The sequence below is a fragment of the Gadus macrocephalus genome, chromosome 16 (assembly GCF_031168955.1).
Source record: "Gadus macrocephalus chromosome 16, ASM3116895v1".
NCBI lineage: Eukaryota > Metazoa > Chordata > Actinopteri > Gadiformes > Gadidae > Gadus > Gadus macrocephalus.
In genome coordinates, this window is record NC_082397.1 from 9,782,477 (window position 1) to 9,806,242 (window position 23,766).

A 23,766-nucleotide genomic window follows, 5' to 3' on the forward strand; every position below is an offset into this window, starting at 1 on the left:
TTTTTCTGTATAAAAAACAACAACAACACATTGTCATAACTGGGCGGTTCTAAATTTTTTATATTCACAAGTCAGAAGTATATAAATGAATTCTTTAAATATAATTGCCATTTACATTGTACTCATGTAGAAGCCAAGTTGTCTCTTGAATAAAACATATTTTAAATTCATACAAGTCTAAAGTAATATTTATGAATATCAAGCCGTAGTGATGGCTCCCATTGCTGCCAAGATACTTTTTCTATCGGTCATTTTCCTCTTGAAAGACCTCATTGTAAGTTCAGCTGCCCTATTCACAGACTGTGCTTTCATCGGAGAAGAAGAGACGAACAGTTTTTACCAAGACGGAGATGTGGTGTTAGGGGGCGTCTTTCCTCTACACTACACCCGTGTGTCTTCTCTTCCAACGTACACATCCAAACCAGAACCTGGTTCCCACAAATAGTAAGTAAACATTCAGAGCATCTAACATCAGTGTTTTCAAATGCATGTTTATATGTTTTACTTGTCAAGTTTGCATCTAATTAACATTAACTGAATGTTTAGTTTCAGTGCCCGTGCCCTGCGTTGGATGCAGACCATGACCTTTGCTATCAGGGAGATCAACCAGCGCAGTGACTTGCTGTCTGAGCTGAGGCTGGGGTTCCACATCAGAGACAGCTGCGACGACGTCCCCGTGTCTCTGAAGGCCTCCCTGCTTCTAGTGAATGGCCAGCCAGGCCCCCCAGCCACCGGGAATGGGAGTCTGGAGGCAGTCGGGGAGATTTCTGGCAAGGGAGATCTGATCAGTTTAGGCTCCAGGTCTCCAGTGTTAGGTTGTGCCAATGTCACCAGGTCCCCGTCTCCTGTTATCATAGGAGATGCATCCTCTGGTGTGTCGATGGCTCTGCTTAGAAGTCTGGGCCCCTTTCAGATCCCCCTGGTGAGACTTTATAAACTATGTTCCTTTACTCATATTTGTCACATAACTTTTCATATTTATCATATTAATATCATGTGATGTAAACTAATTTGTACAATAGTTTTGCGTGCATATATTGTGCAAAACATTTACGTCCCGAAATTCGATATTATGGTGATATATCTCAGACTTCGATTTAAAATGTACATTTCCAAATATAAGACTTACAAAGAGATTCATGATTCTTAATAAGACAGGAAAACTTTTGATGGAGAGGTAATCCTCTGTTTGTCCCTCAACTAGGTGAGCTACTTTGCCTCCTGCAGCTGCCTGAGTGAGCAGACAGAGTTTCCCATGTTCATGCGCACCATGCCCAGCGATGCCTTCCAGGTCAGAGCCCTGGCCCGCTTGGTCAGCCACTTCGGCTGGACCTGGGTGGGGGTAATTGGCCAGGAGTCTGACTATGCACGCTTTGCCATACAGCTCTTTCTCCAGGAGTCGTCACTGTATGGTGTGTGTGCTGCCTATGTTCACCACTATCCCCTGGTTCTGAGTCAGCAGCCTCTGGATAAGCTACTGGATATCATTCAGGTAGATGTAGGATCGATAGGGCAACTGATTAAAAGTTCTGCATTTTTGTTAATTGGTATTCAATTTGAGCAAAACATTTGAACAACACTAAATACAATTTCTGGAGTTCAAGTTTGTGTCGAATACTTCTCATGCTATTCTTTTGACCCAATTTGGCCAGACATATTCATTTGTTGTTTTAACAGGGGTCATCTTCAAAGGTCATCCTTAACTTCTGCGGTGAGTCAGAAGTCCAAAGCATCATGAGAGCCATTCGACAGCGGAACATCACAGGCATCCAGTGGATCGCGGGCGAGGCCTGGGCCACAGCCAAGTCACTCTGGGAGGAGTTTGGCAACCTCTTGAGCGGCACCTTGGGCTTCGGTATTCGCAGAGCCGAGGTAATTCCAGGGTTGAAGCAGCATCTGTCCAGACTTCGACCGTCAAATATCCAAGACTCAGCTTTCCTCACAGAGCTCTGGGAAGAGACATTCAACTGCAGACTGAACGGCTCTGTAAACACACATTCTCACATGGTCAACCATCTGGATCGAAAGCCTTGCAGTGGCATGGAGGATTTAAACGACGTGTACTCTGCCTTCTCAGATGTGAGCCAGCTCAGGGTGTCGTATAACGTGTACAAGGCTGTGTATTTGGTGGCCCATGCACTGCAGAGAATGAGTGACTGTGTGGTGGGACACGGGCCTTTTGTGAACGGCACCTGTGGAAAACCTCAAAGTCTAGAGCCGTGGCAGGTGTGTTGACACCTACTTTCATTGATATGATTTGTAAAGTTGTAGTGATTTTGTTTTGTATTTGATAAATCAAATACATAAATTAATCAATATTGTTTAATAATAAAATCAATATTTTTGATCCCTCCCTTTAGCTGTTCCACTACATGAAGAATACTAAGTTCTCCATATTGGGTGAAAAAGTGGACTTTGATCTTAACGGTGACCCCATCGCTTCGTATGACCTCATAAACTGGCGAAGGGAGCAGGATGGCTCTCTGCGGCTGCTGAAGGTGGGCTTTTACGACGCCTCCCTGTCTCCAGAGCTCAGCCTGGTGGTGAATGCATCTGCCATTCAGTGGCCTGTTGGGCAACAGGTGTGTTCTCGTCAAATCCCCCCCAGGCTCCCTCTTCCTCTCAGACTGTTCTGTGTTCATTTAATGAATGGATTAGGCAATCTGCTGATGTTGATTTTGCATCTATTGGATCCTTTATTTGTCCACCTTCAACAATCATTTCGCAAGTCTAAAAAAAGAAAAAATGAAGTCAATAATAAAGATTTGTTTTCCTTAAATATAAAGTATCTTGTTTTTAATCACCAAACTGTCTCCACCACGGCAGCAATTGTTTAGCCTGTACCTGCATCATAATGAGGCCTTTTTCTAACAAGCTAGGTTTAATTTAAGTGGTACACATGCCAGCCACCAAACAAAAATAAACCAGGTGAACCCAGCCCAGGTCCCTCTCTCAGTTTATTGTTTATTGTTTATTGTTTATTGTGGATCCCCATTAGTTGTCGCAGAAGCGGCAGACTAGTCTTCCTGGGGTCCAATTAAAATCAGAACATACAAACAATTAATCATCAATCAAATACAGTAAAAGTAGTGACAAAACTACAAATACATAGCAACAGTCAAACAAACAAACATAATTCATTGAGCGCCAAGCCAAGTCAGAGTCCCGAGTTCAGTGGCCTTGTTTTGCCTCTCAGGCGGTCCGGTCTGTGTGCAGTGAGAGCTGCCCACCAGGGAAGCGTGTAGCCAGGAGGAAGGGGAAGCCTGTCTGCTGTTTTGACTGTGTCACCTGTGCTGAAGGGGAGGTCAGCAACAACACCGGTGGGTTATGTTCTGTAAGATCCATCTCTCACTTTCATGTTTTTTTCTGTTTATTAGAATGGGTTATTCTCGATCTCTCTCTATCACCAGATTCTTTGGACTGCACACGGTGCCCAGAAGACATGTGGCCTAACGACATGAGAAACCTTTGCCTCCCAAAGAATGTTGAGTTCTTGTCTTACAAGGAGCCAATGGGTGTGGTTCTATGTGCTGGATCGGTTCTTGGAGCGTGTACCTCTCTCCTTGTTCTGGCCATGTTCTATAAACACAGGGCCACACCTGTTGTCCGGGCAAACAACATGGAACTGAGCTTTTTCCTTCTGTTATTCCTGGCCACCTGTTTCCTCATTGGGCTTTTGTTCATCGGTGAGCCCTCTGATTGGCTGTGCCGAATTCGGTACCCAGCGTTCGGAATCAGCTTTGCCCTATGCATCTCCTGCCTTCTGGCTAAGACATTAGTGGTCCTAATGGCTTTCAGGGCCACACTGCCAGGAAGTGGTGTCATGAAGTGGTTCGGACCCAATCAGCAAAGAGCAAGTGTGCTTTTGTGCACGGTGGTCCAGGTAAAAATAACTTTAAATTAAAATGGAATGTAAATGAATCAATAGATGAAATAGCCAAGTTCAACAGTAACAATGACACCGTCCCATCTTTCCACTATTCAGGGCTTGATCTGTATTATCTGGCTGCTCACCTACCCACCTTTCACCAATAGCAACACAGGCTACCTCAGGAACACCATCATTATCGAGTGTGCTACCGGCTCGGAGGTCGGCTTCTGGTGTGTTCTCGGCTACATCGGCCTGTTAGCATGCCTGTGCTTCTTCATGGCGTTTTTGGCCCGTGAGTTACCTGACAATTTCAATGAAGCTAAATTCATTACGTTCAGCATGCTCATCTTCTTTGCGGTGTGGATCACTTTCATTCCCGTCTACGTTAGCACCGCCGGTAAATACACTGTGGCAGTGCACATTTTTGCGATTCTGGCTTCTGCTTATGGTCTTCTGTTTTGTATTTTTGTTCCAAAGTGCTACATTATCATTTTAAAGCCAGAAAAAAACAGCAAGAAAAATATGATGCGTAAATGAGGACATAAATATGTGTATGCGTATATTTTAAAATAAATAGAAAAATAGATTATACTTTGCCAATTTCTCCGTCCAACCAGTCTTTGTATGGGTCCTGCATTAAAACTTCTTCATACTTTGTAATATATTTATAATTAATAAAAAAATTTAACCTTTAAATACTAATTCATTCATTATGTCTCACAGGGTACTTGAGACATAATGAATGTCTGACCTCCTAGAAAAAAATATCTTCACATATTCCTCTAATAATATTTGCTATAGTGACTGATGCTTAGCATTATACAGCAGCTGTTTATTTAATCATCAGCCCATACTAATAAATGGCCCAAAAAAAGGCTTTCGATACTCTGATTCCGTGCAATCCAATGTCATAATCAATAAAATCATCAACAAGTAAATTAGCATGAATTTGTGGATCTTTTAAAGTTTTGTCGTATGTGTACCGCAGCTGTTCCGTAAAATAAAAAATTCGGCAAAATCTGAAACCGTACATAGCATACACCTGCAGAGGGCGACATGCATCTAAAAGGAAGTGAGTTGTAAGTCGCACAATTCACATTAGGTTTACATAATTAGGCAGCATTATGACTATATGACTTATTAAGTATTTAAATGGTATCATTTTTATATAATATAAATAATAAATGAAGTCTACAGAACGGAAGACAGACAAAAGACAGATGAGACATCAAGGATTGGCATCATATCATCTATCCATTTATTCATTGGAAAATATACACATCCTTATGTTTATGGTGTCATTTACGCATCATATTTTTCTTGCTGTTTTTTGCTGGCTTGAAAATGATAATGTAGCACTTTGGAGCAAAAATACACACCAGAAGACCATATGCAGAAGCCAGAATCGCAAAAATGTGCACAGCCACGGTGTATTTACCGGCAGTGCTCACGTAGACGGGGATGAAAGTGATCCACACTGCAAAGAAAATGAGCATGCTGAACGTAATGAATTTAGCTTCATTAAAATTGTCAGGTAACTCACGGGCCAAAAACGCCATGAAGAAGCACAGGCATGCTAACAGGCCGATGTAGCCCAGAACACACCAGAAGCCGACCTCCGAGCCGGTAGCACACTCGATAATGATGGTGTTCCTGAGGTAGCCTGTGTTGCTATTGGTGAAAGGTGGGTAGGTGAGAAGCCAGATAAGACAGATCAAGCCCTGAATAGTGGAAAGATGGGACAGTGTCATTCTTACGTTTGAGCTAGGCTATTTCATTTATTGAATAATTTATTTTTTGTTGGATTACCACTGAATGCTATTTTTACCTGGATTACCGTGCACAGAAGCACACTTGCTCTTTGCTGATTGGGTCCGAACCACTTCATAACACCACTTCCTGGCAGTGTGGCCCTGAAAGCCATTAGGACCACTACTGTCTTAGCCAGGAGGCAGGAGATGCATAGAGCAAAGCTGATGCCGAAAGCTGGGTACCGAATACGGCACAGCCAATCAGAGGGCTCTCCAATGAACAAAAGCCCAATGAGGAAACAGGTGGCCAGGAATAGCAGAAGGAAAAAGCTCAGTTCCATGTTGTTCGCCCGGACAACGGGTGTGGCCCTGTGTTTATAGAACATTGCCAAAACAAGGAGAGAGGAGCAAGCTCCAAGAACTGATCCAGCACATAGAACAATACCCATTGGCTCCTTGTAAGACAAGAACTCAACATTCTTTGGGAGGCAAAGGTTTCTCATGGCGTTAGGCCACATGTCGTCTGGGCACCTTGTGCAGTCCAAAGAATCTGGTAGTAGAGAGAGAACGACAATAGCTTATTCTAATAAACAGAAACAAACATTAAAATATGAGAATGATCTTACAGAACCTAACCCACCGTTGTTGTTGCTGACCTCCCCTTCAGCACAGGTGACACAGTCAAAACAGCAGACAGGCTTCCCCTTCCTCCTGGCTACACGCTTCCCTGGTGGGCAGCTCTCACTGCACACAGACCGGACCGCCTGAGAGGCAAAACAAGGCCACTTAGAGAGGGACCTTAGCTGGGTACAACTGATTTATTTTTGTTTGGTGGCTGTATATGTACCACTAAATCTACATTGGCATTTATTTGATGCTATCAAGGTATAAGAGAATTGCTGTGATGTTGCAGGCAGTTTGTTGAAAAAAACATGATGCATTATATATAAAGAAAACAAATCTTTATTATTGACTTCATTTTTGATTTTTGGAGACTCTTGAAACGATCGTTGAAGGCGGACAAATAAAACATCCAAAAGCTTTAAAATCAAAATCAGCAGATTGCCAAATGCATTTATTAAATGAACACAGAACAGTCTGAGAGGAAGAGGGGGCCTGGAGGGGATTTGACGAGAACACACCTGTTGCCCAACTGGCCACTGAATGGCAGATTCATTCACCACAAGGCTGAGCTCTGGAGACAGGGAGGCGTCGTAAAAGCCCACCTTCAGCAGCCGCAGAGAGCCATCCTGCTCCCTTCGCCAGTTCATGAGGTCATACGAAGCGATGGGGTCACCGTTACGATCAAAGTCCACTTTTTCACCCAATATGGAGAACTTAGTATTCTTCATGTAGTGGAACAGCTAAAGGGAGGGATGACAAATATAGATTTTATTTTTTATTTACAACAACGTATACAAATCATATCAATGGAAGTAGGTGTCAACACACCTGCCACGGCTCTAGACTTTGAGGTTTTCCACAGGTGCCGTTCACAAAGGGCCCCTGCCCCGCCTCACAGTCACTCATTCTCTGCAGTGCATGGGCCACCAAATACACAGCCTTGTACACGTTATACGACACCCTGAGCTGGCTCACATCTGAGAAGGCAGAGTACACGTCGTTTAAATCCTCCATGCCAGTGCAAGGCTTTCGATCCAGATGGTTGACCATGTGAGAATGTGTGTTAACAGAGCCGTTCAGTCTGCAGTTGAGTGTCTCCTCCCAGAGCTCTGTGAGGAAAGCCGATTCTTGGATGTTGGACGGTCGAAGCCTGGACAGATGCTGCTTCAACCCTGGAATTTCCTCGGCTCTACGAATACCGAAGCCCAAGGTGCCGCTCAAGAGGTCGCCAAACTCCTCCCAGAGTGACTTGGCTGTGGCCCAGGCCTCGCCCGCGATCCACTGGATGCCTGTGATGTTTCGCTGTCGAATGGCTCTCATGATGCTTTGCACTTCTGACTCACTGCAGAAGTTAATTATGACCTTTGAAGATGACCCCTGTTAATATAATGAATACAAAGTCAGTAATTGTGAGATAGTCTGTCCAAAGAGTAGCATTAAGTAGCCTAAAGAAGAATTCAAGACAAACTTGAAGTCCAGAAGAGGATATTTTATTTAGAGTTCCTGAAATTACTTGCTAAAGTAGATTAGAAAATAAATTACTTAAAAATACCTGACTTGTTCCATTGAGTAATCGAGTCGACCAAAATGTTCTTGAAACGTCCATTTTAAATTCAGTATCCCTAATCTTTAATCTCTTAAACTCGAGGTTCCCCAGATTTGGGAAGACCGTGATCACTCTCGCAGCAAAATGCATACAACACTGCCCTTATTATGTAGAAATAGCAATATCAAATCAAACATGAGAAACTCTGCTACAAGCACATATTAGTCATTTCCACACACACCAAACACAATTCAAACCCCAAGCATATTAATTAGACAAATTAGAAAATTAAAAGTAGGCTGGAGCTTAAGAGGTTAATAAAGTGTTAAATTAAGGTTTTCTTTGTATTTTATTCTATCCTGAATTCAAAAATAATTGATTACCTGATTAAAATCTTTAATCAGGTAACCTATCGATCCTACATCTACCTGAATGATATCCAGTAGCTCATCCAGAGGCTGCTGACTCAGAACCACAGGATAGAGATGAACATAGGCAGCACACACGCCATGCAGGGACGACTCGTGGAGAAAAAGCTGTATGGCGAAGCGGGCATAGTCAGACTCCAGGCCAATGACCCCCACCCAGGTCCAGCCGAAGTGGCTGACCAAGCGGGCCAGGGCTCTGACCTGGAAGGCATCGCTGGGCATGGTGCGCATGAACATGGGAAACTCTGTCTGCTCACTCAGGCAGCTGCAGGAGGCAAAGTAGCTCACCTAGTGGAGGGACAAACAGAGGATTACTTCTTCATTAAAATTGTACAAGCCTTTAAATAAGTATTTGACCATATTTCATATATTTTTTCATGTTAATGTTTTGTACAACTTGTAAAACCTACACATCTTTTGGAAATAAATATTGACATAGTTAAAAATACATACATTTATCTGGTATATCTGGTCCAATAAAAAGTAATATATATGACTTTAAGAACATTGTTCATAAAGTCTCACCAGGGGGATCTGAAAGGGGCCCAGACTTCTAAGCAGAGCCATCGACACACCAGAGGATGCATCTCCTATGATTACAGGAGACGGGGACCGGGTGACATCGGCACAACCTAACACTGGAGACCTGGAGCCTAAACTGATCAGATCACCCTTGCCAGAAAGCTCCCCTACTGACAGACTCCCATTCCTGATGGCTGTGGGGCCTGGCTGTCCATTCACCAGAAGCAGGGAGGCCTTCAGAGACACAGGGACCTCGTTACAGCTGTCTCTGATGTGGAACCCCAGCCTCAGCTCAGGCAGCAAGTCACGTCGCTGGTTGATCTCCCTGATAGCAAAGGTCATGGTCTGCATCCAACGCAGGGCCCGTGCACTGAAACTAAACATTTAGGTAATTCTTAGTTATTCAGATGCCCACTCAACATAAAACATATTATACTGTAAATGCATAGGAAAACACTCATTTTAGATGCTCAAAATGTTGCCTTACTACTTGTGGGAACCAGGTTCTGGTTTGGATGTGTACGGTGGAAGAGAAGACACACGGGTGTAGTGCAGAGGAAAGACGCCCCCTAACACCACATCTCCGTCTTCGTAAAAACTGTTTGTCTCTTCTTCTCCGATGAAAGCACAGTCTGTGAGGAGGGCACATGAACTTACATTGAGGTTGTTCAAGAGAAACATTACAAGAATAATATTGGCAGCAATGAGAGCCATCACTGATGCTAAATATTTATTAATATAACTTTAGTCTGGCATAGAATTAAACATAATTTATTCTAGAGACTACCTGGCTTGGGTGGGGGCTTGAGTATTTATATACTTGTGGCGTGTGAATATTGACAGGGGACCGCCCATTTCTGACATTGTGTATTTTTTTTAACCACCTCTGTATTTTTGTTATTCTGTATCCAACGCTGCATTAAATTAGGTTTTACCGATTGATGGTCAGGTTATTATGTTATTCTCATTATGATTATTTTATGATTAATTTAAAGCATTATCAGTTATAAAAAATTTAAACAGAGCCCTTATTTGTGTACATTTTCACAAATGTTTCGACATATATTTATGAATATTGTTTTAGAATTATTCTGTACACAAAAAATGTTATCTTCAGAATTAGATACAAACAAATAGATGCACCATGTTACTTTAGGGTCCCTTATTTATTTAATTATTACCCATATCCATTTTTGTCACCCACACATAAAGTATGGGTGACAAAAAAAGGAAACTGTTTCTGATAAAAAAATAAATATTGCTTATTTAATAAAAACTTTAAAAATAATGTAATACTTTTGCAAAGTAAGATATTTTGGGGTTCAATAAAGGTTAGTTAAGGTTTCAAAGGCTGTTGCTCGCACTTTCCAGACGGAATTAGTGTTTCATATATTTACATAAATCGGGTTTTGAATATTCAGTGAAACATTGAATCTGAATGCCCTCATCCTCATCGTCATCCGCTTATCCGGGGTCGGGTCGCGGGGGGAGCAGCTCAAGCAGGGGGCCCCAGACTTCCCTTTCCCGGGCCACATTGACCAGCTCTGACGGGGGGATCCCGAGGCGTTCCCAGGCCAGTGTTGAGATATAATCTCTCCACCTAGTCCTGGGTCTTCCCCGAGGTCTCCTTCCCACTGGACGTGCCTGAAACACCTCCCAAGGAAGGCGCCCAGTGGGCATCCTTACCAGATGCCCGAACCACCTCAGCTGACTCCTTTCTAAGTAAAGGAGCAGCGGCTCTAATCCGAGTTCCTCACGGATGGCTGAGCTTCTCACCCTATCCCTAAGGGAGACGCCAGCCACCCTTCTGAGAAAACTCATCTCGGCCGCTTGTACCAGCGATCTCGTCCTTTCGGTCATCACCCAGCCCTCATGACCATAGGTGAGGATAGGAACGAAGATCGACCGGTAGATCGAGAGCTTTGCCTTGCGGCTCAGCTCTCTTTTCGTTACAACGGTGCGGTAAAGCGAACGCAATACCGCCCCCGCTGCTCCGATTCTCCGGCCAATCTCACGCTCCATAGTACCCTCACTCGCGAACAAGACCCCGAGGTACTTGAACTCCTTCACTTGGGCTAAGGACTCATTTCCTACCCGGAGTAAGCAATCCACCGGTTTCCTGCTAAGAGTCATGGCCTCAGATTTAGCGGTGCTGATCCTCATCCCAGCCGCTTCACACTCGGCCGCCAGCCGATCCAGTGAGTGCTGAAGGTCACAGGCCGATGATCCAATGAGGACCACATCATCTGCAAAAAGCAGTGACGAGATCCTCAGACCACCGAACTGCAACCCCTCCCCACCACGACTACGCCTCGATATCCTGTCCATGTATATCACAAACAGGATTGGTGACAAGGCGCAGCCCTGGCGGAGACCAGCACCCACTGAGAACGAAACTGACTGGCTGCCGAGAACACGAACACAGCTCTCGCTTTGGGAGTACAAAGATTGGATGGCCCTGATGATAGACCCCCTTACCCCATACTCCCGCAGCACCTCCCACAGTTTCTCCCGGGGGACCCGGTCATACGCCTTCTCCAGATCCACAAAACACATGTAGACCGGATGGGCATACTCCCAGGCCCCCTCCAGGATCCTTGCGAGAGTGAAGAGCTGGTCCGTAGTTCCACGTCCGGGGCGAAAACCGCATTGTTCCTCTTCAATCTGAGGTTCGACGATCGGCCGAACCCTCCTTTCCAGCACCTTGGAGTAGACTTTACCAGGGAGGCTGAGAAGTGTGATACCCCGGTAATTGGCACACACTCTCTGGTCCCCCTTTTTGAACAGGGGAACCACCACCCCGGTTTGCCACTCCTTTGGCACTGTACCCGACTCCCACGCGATGTTGAATAGGCGTGTCAACCATGACAGCCCCTCAACACCCAGAGCCTTTAGCATTTCTGGCTGGATCTCATCAATCCCTGGGGCTTTGCCACTGCGGAGATGTTTGACTACCTCAGTGACCTCCACCAGGGAAATTGACGACGACACACCATCAACCTCGAGCTCTGCCTCCAACATAGAGGGCGTGTTATTCGGATTCAGGAGTTCCTCAAAGTGTTCCTTCCAACGTCCGACGACCTCCTCAGTTGAGGTCAACAGAGTCCCATCCTTACTGTACACAGCTTGGATGGTTCCCCGTTTCCCCCTCCGGAGGTGCCGGATAGTCTTCCAGAAACACTTTGGTGCCGACCGAAAGTCCTTCTCCATGGCCTCTCCGAACTTCTCCCACACCCGCTGCTTAGCCTCCGACACGGCAGCCGCTGCAGCCCTTCGAGCCTGTCGGTACCCTGCAACCGAGTCAGGAGTCCTCCAGGATATCATATCCCGGAAGGCCTCCTTCTTCAGTCGGACGGCTTCCCTGACCACCGGTGTCCACCACGGTGTCCAAGGGTTACCGCCCCTTGAGGAGCCTAAGACCCTGAGGCCACAGCTAGCCACCGCAGCTTCAGCAATGGAGGCTTTGAACACCGCCCACTCCGGCTCAATGCCCCCAACCTCCACAGGAATGCCAGAAAAGCTCCGCCGGAGGTGTGAGTTGAAGATACCTAGGACGGGGGCCTCCTCCAGACGTTCCCAGTTCACCCGCACTACTCGTTTGGGCTTACCAGGTCTATCCGGAAATTTCCCCCATTCCCTGATCCAACTCACAACCAGATGGTGGTCGGTTGACAGTTCCGCCCCTCTCTTTACCCGAGTGTCCAAAACATGCGGCCTCAGATCAGATGACACGATCACGAAATCGATCATCGATCTTCGGCCTAGGGTACTCTGGTACCAGGTACACTTATGAGCACCCTTATGTTCGAACATGGTGTTTGTTATGGATAATCCATGACTAGCACAGAAGTCCAATAACAAACGACCGCTCGGGTTTAGATCAGGGAGGCCGTTCCTCCCCACCACGCCTCTCCAGGTGTCTCCATCGTTGCCCACGTGGGCGTTGAAGTCTCCCAGCAGAACTACGGAGTCCCCTACTGGAGCCCCATACAGGACTCCATTCAGGGTCTCCAAGAAGGCCGAGTACTCTGAGCTGCTGTTTGGTGCATACGCACAAACAACAGTCAGAGTTTTCCCCCCTACAACCCTTAGGCGCAGGGAGGCGACCCTCTCGTCTACCGGGGTAAACTCCAACACCGCGGCGCTCAGCCGGGGATTTATGAGTATCCCCACACCCGCCCGGCGCCTCACGCCCTCGGCAACTCCGGAGAAGAATAGAGTCCAACCCTTATCCAGGAGTACGGTACCAGAGCTGAGACTGTGCGTGGAGGTAAGCCCCACCAGATCTAACTGATAGCGCTCCACCTCCCTCACAAGCTCCGGTTCCTTTCCCCACAGCGAGGTGACGTTCCACGTCCCCAGAGCCAGCTTCTGCCGCCCGGGTCTGGTCTGTCGAGACCCCTGACCTTCGCTGCCACCCATGTGGCTGCGCACCCGACCCCAACGGGTCTTCCCACAGGTGGTGGGCCCATGGGATGAAGAGAGGGGGGGTGCCACGTAGTTTGTTCGGGCTGTGCCCGACCGGGCTCCGTGGCAAACCCGGCCACCAGGCGCTCGCCATCGAGCCCTCCGTCTGGGCCTGGCTCCAGACGGGGGCCCCGGGCTTCCTCCGGGCCGGGTCACATCTCCTCTTTTTCCGTTATTCATTGGAGTTTTTTGAACCATTCTTAGTCTGGCCCCTCACCTGAGACCACTCTGCCATGAGAGACCCTACCAGGAGCACAAGGCTCCAGACAACACAGCTCTCAGGTTCACAGGGACACGCAAACCTCTCCACCACGATAAGGTGACGGTTCCAGGAGTCTGAATGTTCCACTCTAAATAACATTTCAACAAACAACCCAGTATGTCAAAGCTAAAAAAAAGTTTGTGCCCACTTGACTGATGTAAATACCCTTGATGCAGACTAAATAAAACAAATTAATTAATTAAAAATTGGCTATCGGGTTTCATAAAAGGTCACAGTGGATGTATAACGTCGTCTTAGGACTCTATAGGAACAAATATTCTATCAGGCTTAATGACGTCATCAACCTCCTTAAAGTAGAAATCCTATTTTGTTTTAATTATGTTTGATAGTTATGTCATCAACTCTGTCTAATACGTAGAATAGACTCAAATATATATATATATATATATATATTAATTATGTTTGATAGTTATGTCATCAACTCTGTCTAATACGTAGAATAGACTCAAATATATATATATATATATATATATATATATATATATATCATTGACGTCATCAACCTCATGTAGTCCTTCAGGAAGGGAGTCATCTCTCCTTCGGCAGAAAACACTACCACCACCTTTGCCCCAGAGTCTTGCATCACCTTTCAAAACAAACAAAAGAGAAAGAGAGTGCTTGTGAAAACCAGAGCACAATACAAGGAGGAAAAAGTTTGTTTGCATAGCACATTAAGACATTAAACATTAACAACATTAAACATAACAACTTGATCACGGAAACCAGCACCTAAGGGTTCAAACCTGCTGATTACAAATGTATACTTATCCTATACGTTTGCCTCTACCTGCATAATATATATATATATATATCATTCTTCATTTCTTCATTGAAATAAAGCATTTTATACTATTGTATGCTTAAAAATTATATATAATTTAACCACAAACTTTTAAGCACGCGGATCAATCATCTCTATCAACCAATTGGACGTGACCAAAACACCCACTCAAGAGATGGTGTCATGAGATGAAAGGTGGGGCGTGGGATACATATATGATGACTTCTGCCTCTCTCCTTTATCCACTAGGAGAAGGGTGGGTGTTTAAACGACATGACTCTCTTATTTTTAATATTGGTTAAACCTATGTTTGTCTTAATCCATGGTGCATGTGCAGACCCTGCGCCTCTGGTGAAAGTCTGCTCATTGCAGAGCAGTTTTGAGCCAGGGTTTGTTGCTGCAGGTGACTACATTATTGGGGGCATCTTTCCACTTCACTACAACCAGGAGATGCCAGACCTCAATTCCACCTACAGACCACCAGCCGTTAAGTGCAATGGGCAAGTTTAGTAGGTTAACAATAGTCTTATTTTATCACAGAAGAATCTAAAAGCACGAAATGTGTAATTTTGCATGCAAAATATAAAAATAAGCGATCTAATTGATATGGAGAATAGGAAAAACATCTTCCCTGATTAAAGGGATTGTGAGCATTTGTAATGTCATGAACACATCCATTTGTCATTTGTGTGTGTGTTGTGTTTGTACACATGCAGGTTTGATCCCAGGGCTTTCCGCTGGGCGCAGACCATGAGGCTGGCAGTGGAGGAGATAAACCAGAGCAAGAAGCTGTTATCCAATCACACGCTCGGCTACAAGATCTTCGACTCGTGTGCGTATCCACTGACAGGCCAACGGGCGGCCCTGGCGATGATGAACGGGCTGGCGGAAGCCGAGTCCCCCATGTGCCACGGTGCCTCGCCACTGCTGGCTATCATTGGGGAGTCAGGCTCTGCCCAGTCAATCGTGGTGTCTCGAATACTCCAGCCTTTCAGAATCCCAATGGTAAAGATGACTTGGGTTACGTTTACATTCAGTCATTTAGCAGATGTTTTGTAGACAGAGCGACTCAAATTTAGGCTGATCACAATCAGAATATTCAACCAAAACGATGAACAATGATAAATAACAGAATTAACAAAGGAAATGCTGTGAAAGTTATAAATGCGTGCCATTGTTGTTTTTTTTAACCAATTCTGTCCTAGATCAGTTACTTCTCATCGTGTGCATGTCTCAGTGACAGGAGAAAATATCCTACTTTTTTCAGAGTGATTCCAAATGATGACTATCAGGTAACAATGCCAAAAAATGTCACACATATTATTATGTACAGCAAAACAAGACATGTGTAGTGCTTTCCAGCCACGGTGCTGAGGTGTGTGTGTGAGGTGCATGCAATATGTTGATTGCTAGTAATCAGTGTCAGCACCAAGCAGGGTGATCTGCACATGCACCTCATACAACCTCATACAAGTCCATTACAACATAACATAGGAAATATAAGTGGGCAAGCTGGTTTGCTAGCAGTGTTAGCAGTTCAATTGTTATCATGTTGTTATTACTGTTGTGTTACTGATGTGTAATAATAAAAATTACTTATGTAAATCGCTTTGGATTAAAGCGTCTGTTAAATGCCCTAAATGTAAATGTTAATGTATGTTCTAAGTCTAAACACAAATACAGAACATGTGTGGATAAAATATGAACAATGCAATGCAATCGACCCCTTGTTTAATTAAACAACAATATTCCAATACAACACAAAGACAGCTGAATGAATCAAACTGCCCCCTGTGACTAGGTCAAGGCCATCGCCCAGCTGCTGCTGAGGTTCCACTGGACCTGGGTGGGCTTGGTGCGAGGGGACCACGAGTATGGACGCTTTGCTGTACATGGTCTTCTCAGGGAGTTGAAGGGCACAGGCGTGTGTGTCGCCTACCAGGAGATGATCCCTTTGCTCTACAACCGCCAGAGGGCTCTTGAGATTATGCAGGTAGAGGCAAACGTATAGGATAAGTATACATTTGTAATCAGCAGGTTTGAACCCTTAGGTGCTGGTTTCCGTGATCAAGTTGTTATGTTTAATGTTGTTAATGTTTAATGTCTTAATGTGCTATGCAAACAAACTTTTTCCTCCTTGTATTGTGCTCTGGTTTTCACAAGCACTCTCTTTCTCTTTTGTTTGTTTTGAAAGGTGATGCAAGACTCTGGGGCAAAGGTGGTGGTAGTGTTTTCTGCCGAAGGAGAGATGACTCCCTTCCTGAAGGACTACATGATGCTGAACATCACAGGAATCCAATGGGTGGCCAGCGAGGCCTGGGTCACCGCCTCTGTGTTCGCTGGCAGGGAGTTCTACCCCTACCTCGGGGGCACCATTGGCTTCGGCATCAGGCAGGGCCACATCCGGGGGCTCAGAAGCTACCTGGAGACGGTAGACCCTCAGACATACCCCTCTAATACCCTGGTCCAAGAGCTCTGGGGTGCTCTTTACGGTTGCTCTCCTTCTCACTCCTTCTACTCCCCACTGCCCCCCTGCTCAGGGCAGGAGTCCCTTTTGGCGCAGCACTCGGGCTACATGAATACGTCGAGCCCCAGAGTCGCCTACAACGTCTACAAGGCCGTGTATGCCATCGCCCATTCCCTGAACAACCTTCTCGGCTGTCAAGAACACAGCGGGCCCTTCTACAACAAGTCATGTGCTCAAAGAAACGACATACAACCCTGGCAGGTACATCAAAACGTTGTTTTTGTACTACTGGTTACACTCAAATAAAGAATGCTCATGTTGTCTGTTTGTGCCCCAAGCTCCAGCACTATCTCCAGGAAGTAGCGTTTAACATCGGCGGAGAGGAGGTGAACTTTGACCTAAAGGGAGACTCGATACCTTACTACGACATAATCAACTGGCAGAGAGGCCCTGGGGGAAATATTGAATTTGTCAACATTGGGTTGTTTGATGGAACAAAGGCTGCCGGGATGGAGCTTGTGATCGAGGAGGAGAAGATAGTTTGGGCAGGCCACCAGAGCGAGGCAAGCTGCTCACACTGTGTATTTACCCACATCAGATGCCAACTGTTGAAGATATGTAGGTTGAGGTGGAGGTAAGTCAGGATGCTCTAGATTTGACCTTGGATTTCATTTCTAGGTCAAAATGGACAGCTACATCCAGTCATTCATCTGGAATGACCATGTTACTTATTGTACAGTCCAGGGCTATAGCAGATAGAATGCTGTCCTATCAAAACCCACTTATTATTATTATAAGCATGTTCTGAAAATACATCGATATTATAGACTTTAACTTCAGACTTCTCTTTTCTTCTGCTTCTACAACACAGGCTGTGTGTCCTTTATGCTTAGTTTCAACTTTGAGCTTAATGGTAGGGCGCAAGCGATTAGATTATTCATTTTTTCTCTAGGTGCTGGTGTCTATATGCAGTGCCAGCTGCCATCCAGGATCTCGGAAGGCTGTCCGGCGTGGTGAGCCTGTGTGCTGCTTTGACTGTGTACCATGTGACACTGGGAAAATTAGCAATCAGACAGGTGAAACCTTTATGTTCAATAGGGCAGTATTGTATTGAGCAGTCTTCTGTTACATGACGACTTCTGTCTAAATGAAATGACAAAATAAAATGATTATCCCACAGATGCCATAGACTGCACGGTTTGTCCTGAGGATTTCTGGTCCAATACCGATAGAACGTTATGCATCCCAAAGAAAGTTGAGTTCCTAACCTACGACTCCTTGGGCATAGCCCTGACGGCGATCGCCGTGGTGGGTGCCTGCATCACAATAGCTGTCCTGGCAGTGTTCCTCCACAACAGGAACACAGCCATCGTCCGTCTCAACAACTCTGAGCTTAGCTTCTTCATCCTACTGTCCCTAACGCTGTGCTTTCTGTGCGCACTGGTGTTCATTGGCGAGCCCACACCCTGGTCCTGCATGCTGCGTCACACAGCCTTCAGCATCACCTTCTCCCTGTGCATCTCTTGCATCCTGGGCAAGACCCTGGTGGTGCTGGCCGTCTTCACCTCCACCAGGCCTGGGAACAACCTCATGAAGTGGCTAGGGCCCATGCAGCAGAGGGCTATCATCTCAACGTGCACTCTGGTCCAGGTGATCATCTGTGCAGCATGGCTTATAGATGCACCACCATTCCCATCCAGGAACACACTTTATGAGCATTCCAAGATAGTTCTTGAATGCAGTGTGGGGTCCAGCCTTGCCTTTTGGTGTGTTCTGGGCTACATCGGTCTCCTGGCCTGCATGTGTTTCATACTGGCCTTTCTGGCTCGCAAGTTACCCGGGAACTTCAACGAGGCCAAGTACATCACCTTCAGCATGCTGATCTTCTGTGCTGTTTGGTTGGCCTTCATCCCGGCCTACATCAGCTCTCCTGGAAAGTATGCAGATGCTGTGGAGACCTTTGCTATTCTGGCCTCCAGTTTTGGTTTGCTGTTCTGCTTGTTTGCGCCAAAGTGTTTCATAATTTTATTGCAGCCGGAAAAGAATACCAAGCAACACCTGATGGGGAAGAAGTGACGTGCAATCTGTTAACTGTCGTAGAATTTAAGAAGGTTGGTATATTCAGGATTATAAATGGGGATTTTTCTGTCCAACACTATAGGCTCCAGTGGCTATAACAAATAAACGACCAGAGATATGAGGTGTGACAATTATTGAAAGAGTGCAATGACTTAGTTTGTAATAAATGGATTATAGAGATAATATAGAGTTGTCTTGTAGGATTTAGACTAAATACCGACATTTTATGATCTTTTCATTTCAACAATTGTTATAGATTGATCAGTTTGACCAATACATATGTAAAAAACGATTTATAGATTGTGTTGCAAATTGACACCTTTTTTACTTTGTATTGGTGTAAGTTCTTTAGTACCCGCTCCTGAAACATCTTCATGAATGCTACATTGAGATGAGTCACATTGATAGAAAGGATTCTTTAATCTCTGCAGAATAAAGCATTGTGATTGTCTACATAATGACATACATATGTAAATGCTATAAAATAAGATGAATAAAGGATTTTTTGCATGTCGCTATGTTTACATCGTAAAGACTTATTTGTTGAAAAATGTTTTGGTTACTGAAATACTTTCACCATGCAGTTTGTGCAGATTAGCAATAAACAAAAGCAACAGCAGCTTTCAAAGAACTGCTATAATGCTATGCAAACAAGATACAAGATTCTTATGTACCGATATTACTACCCCTTTCATCACGATTGTTAGCACATGATTGCTCTCAATCCATGATCATTTAGTTGATATTTCAGGAAGTGAAACATTGTGTGCATTATCAGGCCTGGTTTATCGGGGAGATTTATTCATTCGCTTCTTGACATTGTTCTCAGGTCTCACTAAAATTATAAAACATTTAGGCACAAATATACATAACAACAATCCAAAACTGGAGGCCAAGATGGCAAATATCTCAACGGCCACAGTGAATTTCCCTGGGGAGCTGACGTGAGCCGGGATGAACGAGAGCCACACAGCACAGAAGATGATCATGCTGAAGGTGATGAGTTTGGCCTCGTTGAAGGTGTCGGGCAGCTTGCGGCCAAGGTAGGCGAGGAGCAGGCAGAGGGACGCCAGCAGGCCGATGTAGCCCAGCACCAGGTAGAACCCAGCGGGCCACAGCTCCCTGCACTCCACCACGATCTGGTCACAAGACAGAAGAATGTTAGCGATCCAGGTTTTACCATGATCAGATCATTCCTGAACAAGCTAGACTTTCTGAACAAGCCAATAATCAATGCTTTTTTGCATTTCTATTACGTTTGATTAAATAGTTATAGTATTATACTATTATTTACAATATATTCATGGTTAACCTTTCCAGTTGAGGCTTGGTACATTGGATTCCTGAATGGGAATGGGGGTGCTGCTGAGAGCCAACCAGCACAGAGACAAACCTGAGTGGAGATCAAGGAAATACCATGAACTTACAATGTCTGAACGCGAGTAAAGATGAGCTGTGTTTGAAATCCCAACAGCCCACCGCCTACCTGAGGTGCAGTAGTGCACAGGATGAGAGTCCTTTGTTGGGCGGGGCCAAAGAGCTTCATAGCTCCAGAACCTGGCCCAGTGGACCGGAAGGCCAGCAGAACCACAATAGTCTTGACCAACAGACAGGAGAGACATAAAACAAAGCTGACACCGAAAGCGGCCTGGCGCAGTCTACACGTCCATGTGGACGGCTTGCCGATGAAGGGAAGGGAGCAAAGGAAACACAGCTTTAGTGACACCAGCAACAGGAAGCTGATCTCAGAGTTGTTTGCCCTGACGATGGGCGTGGCACGGAAGTGATGGAAGACAGTAGTGATGACGGTTGTCATGACGACCCCCAGCAGGGTGAGCGTGATCAGGATGATGCCCATGGTGTCGTACACCGACAGGAAGTCGTCCACTCCGGCCACACACTCCACCTTTCTCTTGTCAGACCAGTAGTACTCTGGACATTTTGTACACTCTGTAGAATCTGCGTGTGGAAAACAAGTGCCGACGCTGAATTATCTTAAAGAAGTAAACACAACCAGTGGAATAGCTATATGAGTTTATTCATAAACCCTGTTATCCCATGAATTTCTTTTAATAAAAAGGACATCTGTGTACCAGTTTGGTTGCTTATCTCTCCTTCTGCACATGGTAAGCAGTCAAAGCAACACTGAGGTTCTCCTGGGCGTCTAGCCTGCCTGCTTCCAGGCGGGCAGGGATCACTGCAAAGAGACACGGGAACCTAAAAACAAATAAAACATAGCATTATTCTTTGTATATATCTTTTTAATGATACAGTTTAGTTCATGGGAATGATGGGGTTCATTACCGACCTGTGATAGGCCTCCTGTCCATACAATTTTACTCTGATTCAGCTGCAGCTGCTGATCCATTGGAACCGAACCATCATAGCTTCCTACCTTAACAAATCTTAATTTATAGGGAAACATATTTAGAGATCCAAATAGACCAAATGGGAAAAAAATATATTATTATATGTATTATATGTTTATAGCCATGAAGAAATGTTGAATCAACATCATCTTTTCAATATCTTTCCAATATTTAAGTTTATTTATTCCATCAATTCATTCCATTATTAAGTTTCAATTTCTCATGAGAAATTTTGGTTACCTAATCTTTCCCTTGCTATCCTTCTGCCGGTTGATAATGTCATATAGGGGCACAGGCTCTCCATTTTCCTCAAAATGTACTTTTTCACCAAACTGGTTGGTGAAATTAACCCTCTTTAGGTAGCTCAATAGCTGCATTATAAAAAAAAAGGATATAGTCATCAATAAGTAAAATTGCCCCTATAAATGAGGGATTTGTGACTTTAAGAACAATATATACGTGCATATTACTGTTTTCTGCACCTCTATTGGTTTTGATGCATTTTTCTTACACCCAGCTTCAGCGGTGGTGGCTCCAACAGAACCACATTCAAGTAAATCGTGCAGTGCATGGGCGATGGCATACACAGCCTTATAAACGTTATAGGATATTCTGACTTTGGACAGCTCTGTGTAACTGCTTTGCAAATTGCTGAGATCCTCTGAGCCGGTGCACACAGGCCTCTCAGGTGAATCTGTAGTGTTTTCCTGGGCTGAAAACTTAAACGCCGTCCTTCCACCCACATACGTTTTAAGAGTTGAGGAGCGAGACTTGGTGTTCAGCTTTGACCCATGTTGATCATACTGCTCTATCACTCTTTCAAAGTCGTTCATATTGGAAGGATCTGCCGTGAACTCCAACCTACAGTCGAACACTTCCTCCCATAGCATGTTGTGAAACTCAAAGCCAGGTTCTGCCTTAGGCCGCACCTTCAGCAAAAACTCTCTCAGACCAGGTATGTAAACTCCTGGGAAGGAGAAGCCCAGTGTGCCTTGCAGGAGGAGGTGAAACTGGGGGGCAGTTAGCATGCTAGCGGTAACCCAGGATTCACTGGCTACCCATTGGATTCCAGAAACGTTCCGGGCCGCAAGCTAGTTGAAAATTATATACATTTGTCCAATATATAGAAAATTGGCAGAATGTGTTCCTTGGGTCAAAAATATGCCTTTATATTTTATGAGGGCATAGACAGGACAACTCACCTCTGAGAACAGCTCTTGAAGCTGCACCTCCGAAGCAAAGACCACCACCACTTTAGCATTTGAGCTTTGGAGGGTGTCGGCCATGGCTCCAATCTCACCCAAGGTAGGGGATTGTGGGATAGTAAGATGGTATGCAAGGCAGCCTCCCAGTTGTATGAACTGATTAGAGAATGCTTGGATTCCATAACGACTGTAGTCATCCTTAAAAGCCAGAGACACACAGGTGACATGAGCATGAGTTGAGTATGTTGAGTTATTAGTTGTAATACTTGTAAAGATTTGTCTTACCAGGGTCCCTACAGTGCCCACCCAGTTCCATCCAAAGAATTTAACAAGCTCAACCAGACCCCTGACCTGAAACAGATCACTGGGCACTGTGCGCAAGAAAGATGGGTAGGTGTGCTTGTCAGTGAGACAGGCACAGGTGGCAAAATAACTAACCTGAAGGCAAAATTGTAAAAATATAACATTTTATGTTTAAATATATGCATAAACTCTTTTTATAACGGGTCGAGTATCTGGATTCACAGCTTGAGGTTATAGTCACCAGAGGGATGCTGAAGGGGCCCAGAATGTGTGCTATAGCACCAGTAGGGGATGAAGAGGCAAGGCCAACCACAGCCGTGATTGGAGATCCAGTAAGACACCTTCCTGAATCTGTGGTGCTTTTTGTTATTGTTACATTTCCCCTCATAGACTTTCTGTCATCATCAGGGAAGTGACGTTTTTCCGATTCTTTATTACCTTCATTAGCTATCGTCCTTGACATCCATTGAATGTTCTTTGTTTTCCCTTCTAAATTATTTATATTTATCCGATCTTCACCCAATGTGTTTTGCCCTTTCGTACTGTGAGTGAGTAAAGACAAAAGAGCTCTGAGGCTGGTGTGGATGTGATCACAGCTGTCCATGATGTGGTAGCCAAGCGTAACGCCAGGGAGCAGAGCTGGGTTCCGGTTAATTTCCTCCACTGCAAAGATCATTGTCATCATCCACCGGAAGGCTCTGTCGTCAAAACTGAAAAAGCAGCACACCCAACAGCAACAGGAATAAGAACATAATAAGATAGTGATCAACAATCAACTCATCAACACATATTTGCAACCTGTAAAACATATAGAAAAAAATGTATAGACTCCAATAATGCAAACTAGTAACTATTTATGAATTCATATTTGTTCATATTAGCTTCAAGTTGATCAAGAAAATGAATACATATATTCTGCTTACCCATTGCAAGGTCCGTTCTGGGGTTTGCTATTGTAGGTGTCACGGGAGTTTGAGACAAGGTAATGCACAGGGAACAACCCACCAATGATCACATCTCCCTCTGAGCGAAGGGCCAGCAGCTCGCTGTTTCCCAGAATCACACATTCA

The 23,766-nt window shown here is 44.9% G+C and overlaps 5 protein-coding genes across 5 annotated transcripts; 2 read left to right on the plus strand and 3 right to left on the minus strand.

Annotated features, from left to right (window-relative positions):
- The first annotated feature begins 211 nt into the window (after nt 1–211).
- On the plus strand, nt 212–4,471 carry LOC132475130 (extracellular calcium-sensing receptor-like). Its single transcript, XM_060076122.1, has 9 exons — nt 212–444; nt 547–743; nt 816–922; nt 1,205–1,492; nt 1,678–2,226; nt 2,361–2,582; nt 3,197–3,320; nt 3,411–3,883; nt 3,986–4,471. Exons 1-9 carry the CDS (start codon nt 212–214, stop codon nt 4,406–4,408), a joined length of 2,616 nt encoding a protein of 871 aa, XP_059932105.1. The 3' UTR covers nt 4,409–4,471.
- Nucleotides 4,472–5,169: 698 nt separating this feature from the next.
- On the minus strand, nt 5,170–8,586 carry LOC132475131 (extracellular calcium-sensing receptor-like). Its single transcript, XM_060076123.1, has 6 exons — nt 8,221–8,586; nt 7,075–7,623; nt 6,482–6,986; nt 5,700–5,857; nt 5,415–5,592; nt 5,170–5,348 (listed from the first exon to the last, which is right to left on the minus strand). Exons 1-6 carry the CDS (start codon nt 8,455–8,457, stop codon nt 5,170–5,172), a joined length of 1,806 nt encoding a protein of 601 aa, XP_059932106.1. The 5' UTR covers nt 8,458–8,586.
- A 110-nt stretch (nt 8,587–8,696) lies between these two features.
- LOC132475132 (vomeronasal type-2 receptor 1-like) lies at nt 8,697–9,126 on the minus strand. The gene has a single exon (XM_060076124.1). The coding sequence runs from the start codon at nt 9,124–9,126 to the stop codon at nt 8,719–8,721; it is 408 nt and encodes a 135-aa protein (XP_059932107.1). The 3' UTR covers nt 8,697–8,718.
- A 5,275-nt stretch (nt 9,127–14,401) lies between these two features.
- LOC132474274 (extracellular calcium-sensing receptor-like) lies at nt 14,402–19,302 on the plus strand. The gene is made up of 8 exons (XM_060074865.1): nt 14,402–14,773; nt 14,990–15,278; nt 15,479–15,565; nt 16,075–16,266; nt 16,468–17,001; nt 17,079–17,303; nt 17,693–17,816; nt 17,921–19,302. The coding sequence occupies exons 1-8, from the start codon at nt 14,547–14,549 to the stop codon at nt 18,814–18,816; spliced, it is 2,574 nt and encodes an 857-aa protein (XP_059930848.1). The 5' UTR covers nt 14,402–14,546; the 3' UTR covers nt 18,817–19,302.
- A 60-nt stretch (nt 19,303–19,362) lies between these two features.
- Nucleotides 19,363–23,447, minus strand: LOC132474271 (extracellular calcium-sensing receptor). Its single transcript, XM_060074863.1, has 12 exons — nt 23,240–23,447; nt 22,938–23,125; nt 22,679–22,831; nt 22,391–22,591; nt 22,044–22,198; nt 21,696–21,920; nt 21,429–21,587; nt 21,128–21,224; nt 20,913–21,036; nt 20,306–20,778; nt 20,132–20,212; nt 19,363–19,958 (listed from the first exon to the last, which is right to left on the minus strand). Exons 1-12 carry the CDS (start codon nt 23,379–23,381, stop codon nt 19,605–19,607), a joined length of 2,352 nt encoding a protein of 783 aa, XP_059930846.1. The 5' UTR covers nt 23,382–23,447; the 3' UTR covers nt 19,363–19,604.
- Nucleotides 23,448–23,766: the final 319 nt, after the last annotated feature.

Excerpts from the sequence above, each read along its gene's own strand:
- LOC132475130 (XM_060076122.1), top strand. The coding sequence starts at position 212 with ATGGCTCCCATTGCTGCCAAGATACTTTTTCTATCGGTCATTTTCCTC. Across the intron at positions 744-815 it reads CCCAGCCACCGGGAATGGGA|GTTGTGCCAATGTCACCAGG; the intron begins GTCTGGAGGCAG and ends CTCCAGTGTTAG. Across the intron at positions 923-1,204 it reads GCCCCTTTCAGATCCCCCTG|GTGAGCTACTTTGCCTCCTG; the intron begins GTGAGACTTTAT and ends TCCCTCAACTAG.
- LOC132475131 (XM_060076123.1), bottom strand. The coding sequence starts at position 8,457 with ATGTTCATGCGCACCATGCCCAGCGATGCCTTCCAGGTCAGAGCCCTG. Across the intron at positions 6,987-7,074 it reads AAAGTCTAGAGCCGTGGCAG|CTGTTCCACTACATGAAGAA; the intron begins GTGTGTTGACAC and ends CCCTCCCTTTAG. Across the intron at positions 5,349-5,414 it reads CTTCATGGCGTTTTTGGCCC|TGTGGATCACTTTCATCCCC; the intron begins GTGAGTTACCTG and ends TTTTCTTTGCAG.
- LOC132474271 (XM_060074863.1), bottom strand. The coding sequence starts at position 23,381 with ATGATGACAATGATCTTTGCAGTGGAGGAAATTAACCGGAACCCAGCT. Across the intron at positions 22,832-22,937 it reads GCCCCTTCAGCATCCCTCTG|GTTAGTTATTTTGCCACCTG; the intron begins GTGACTATAACC and ends TTTTGCCTTCAG. Across the intron at positions 21,225-21,428 it reads GATAGCAAGGGAAAGATTAG|ATTTGTTAAGGTAGGAAGCT; the intron begins GTAACCAAAATT and ends CTATAAATTAAG.
- LOC132474274 (XM_060074865.1), top strand. The coding sequence starts at position 14,547 with ATGACTCTCTTATTTTTAATATTGGTTAAACCTATGTTTGTCTTAATC. Across the intron at positions 15,279-15,478 it reads AGCCTTTCAGAATCCCAATG|ATCAGTTACTTCTCATCGTG; the intron begins GTAAAGATGACT and ends ATTCTGTCCTAG. Across the intron at positions 17,817-17,920 it reads GAAAATTAGCAATCAGACAG|ATGCCATAGACTGCACGGTT; the intron begins GTGAAACCTTTA and ends ATTATCCCACAG.
- LOC132475132 (XM_060076124.1), bottom strand. The coding sequence starts at position 9,126 with ATGTTTAGTTTCAGTGCACGGGCCCTGCGTTGGATGCAGACCATGACC.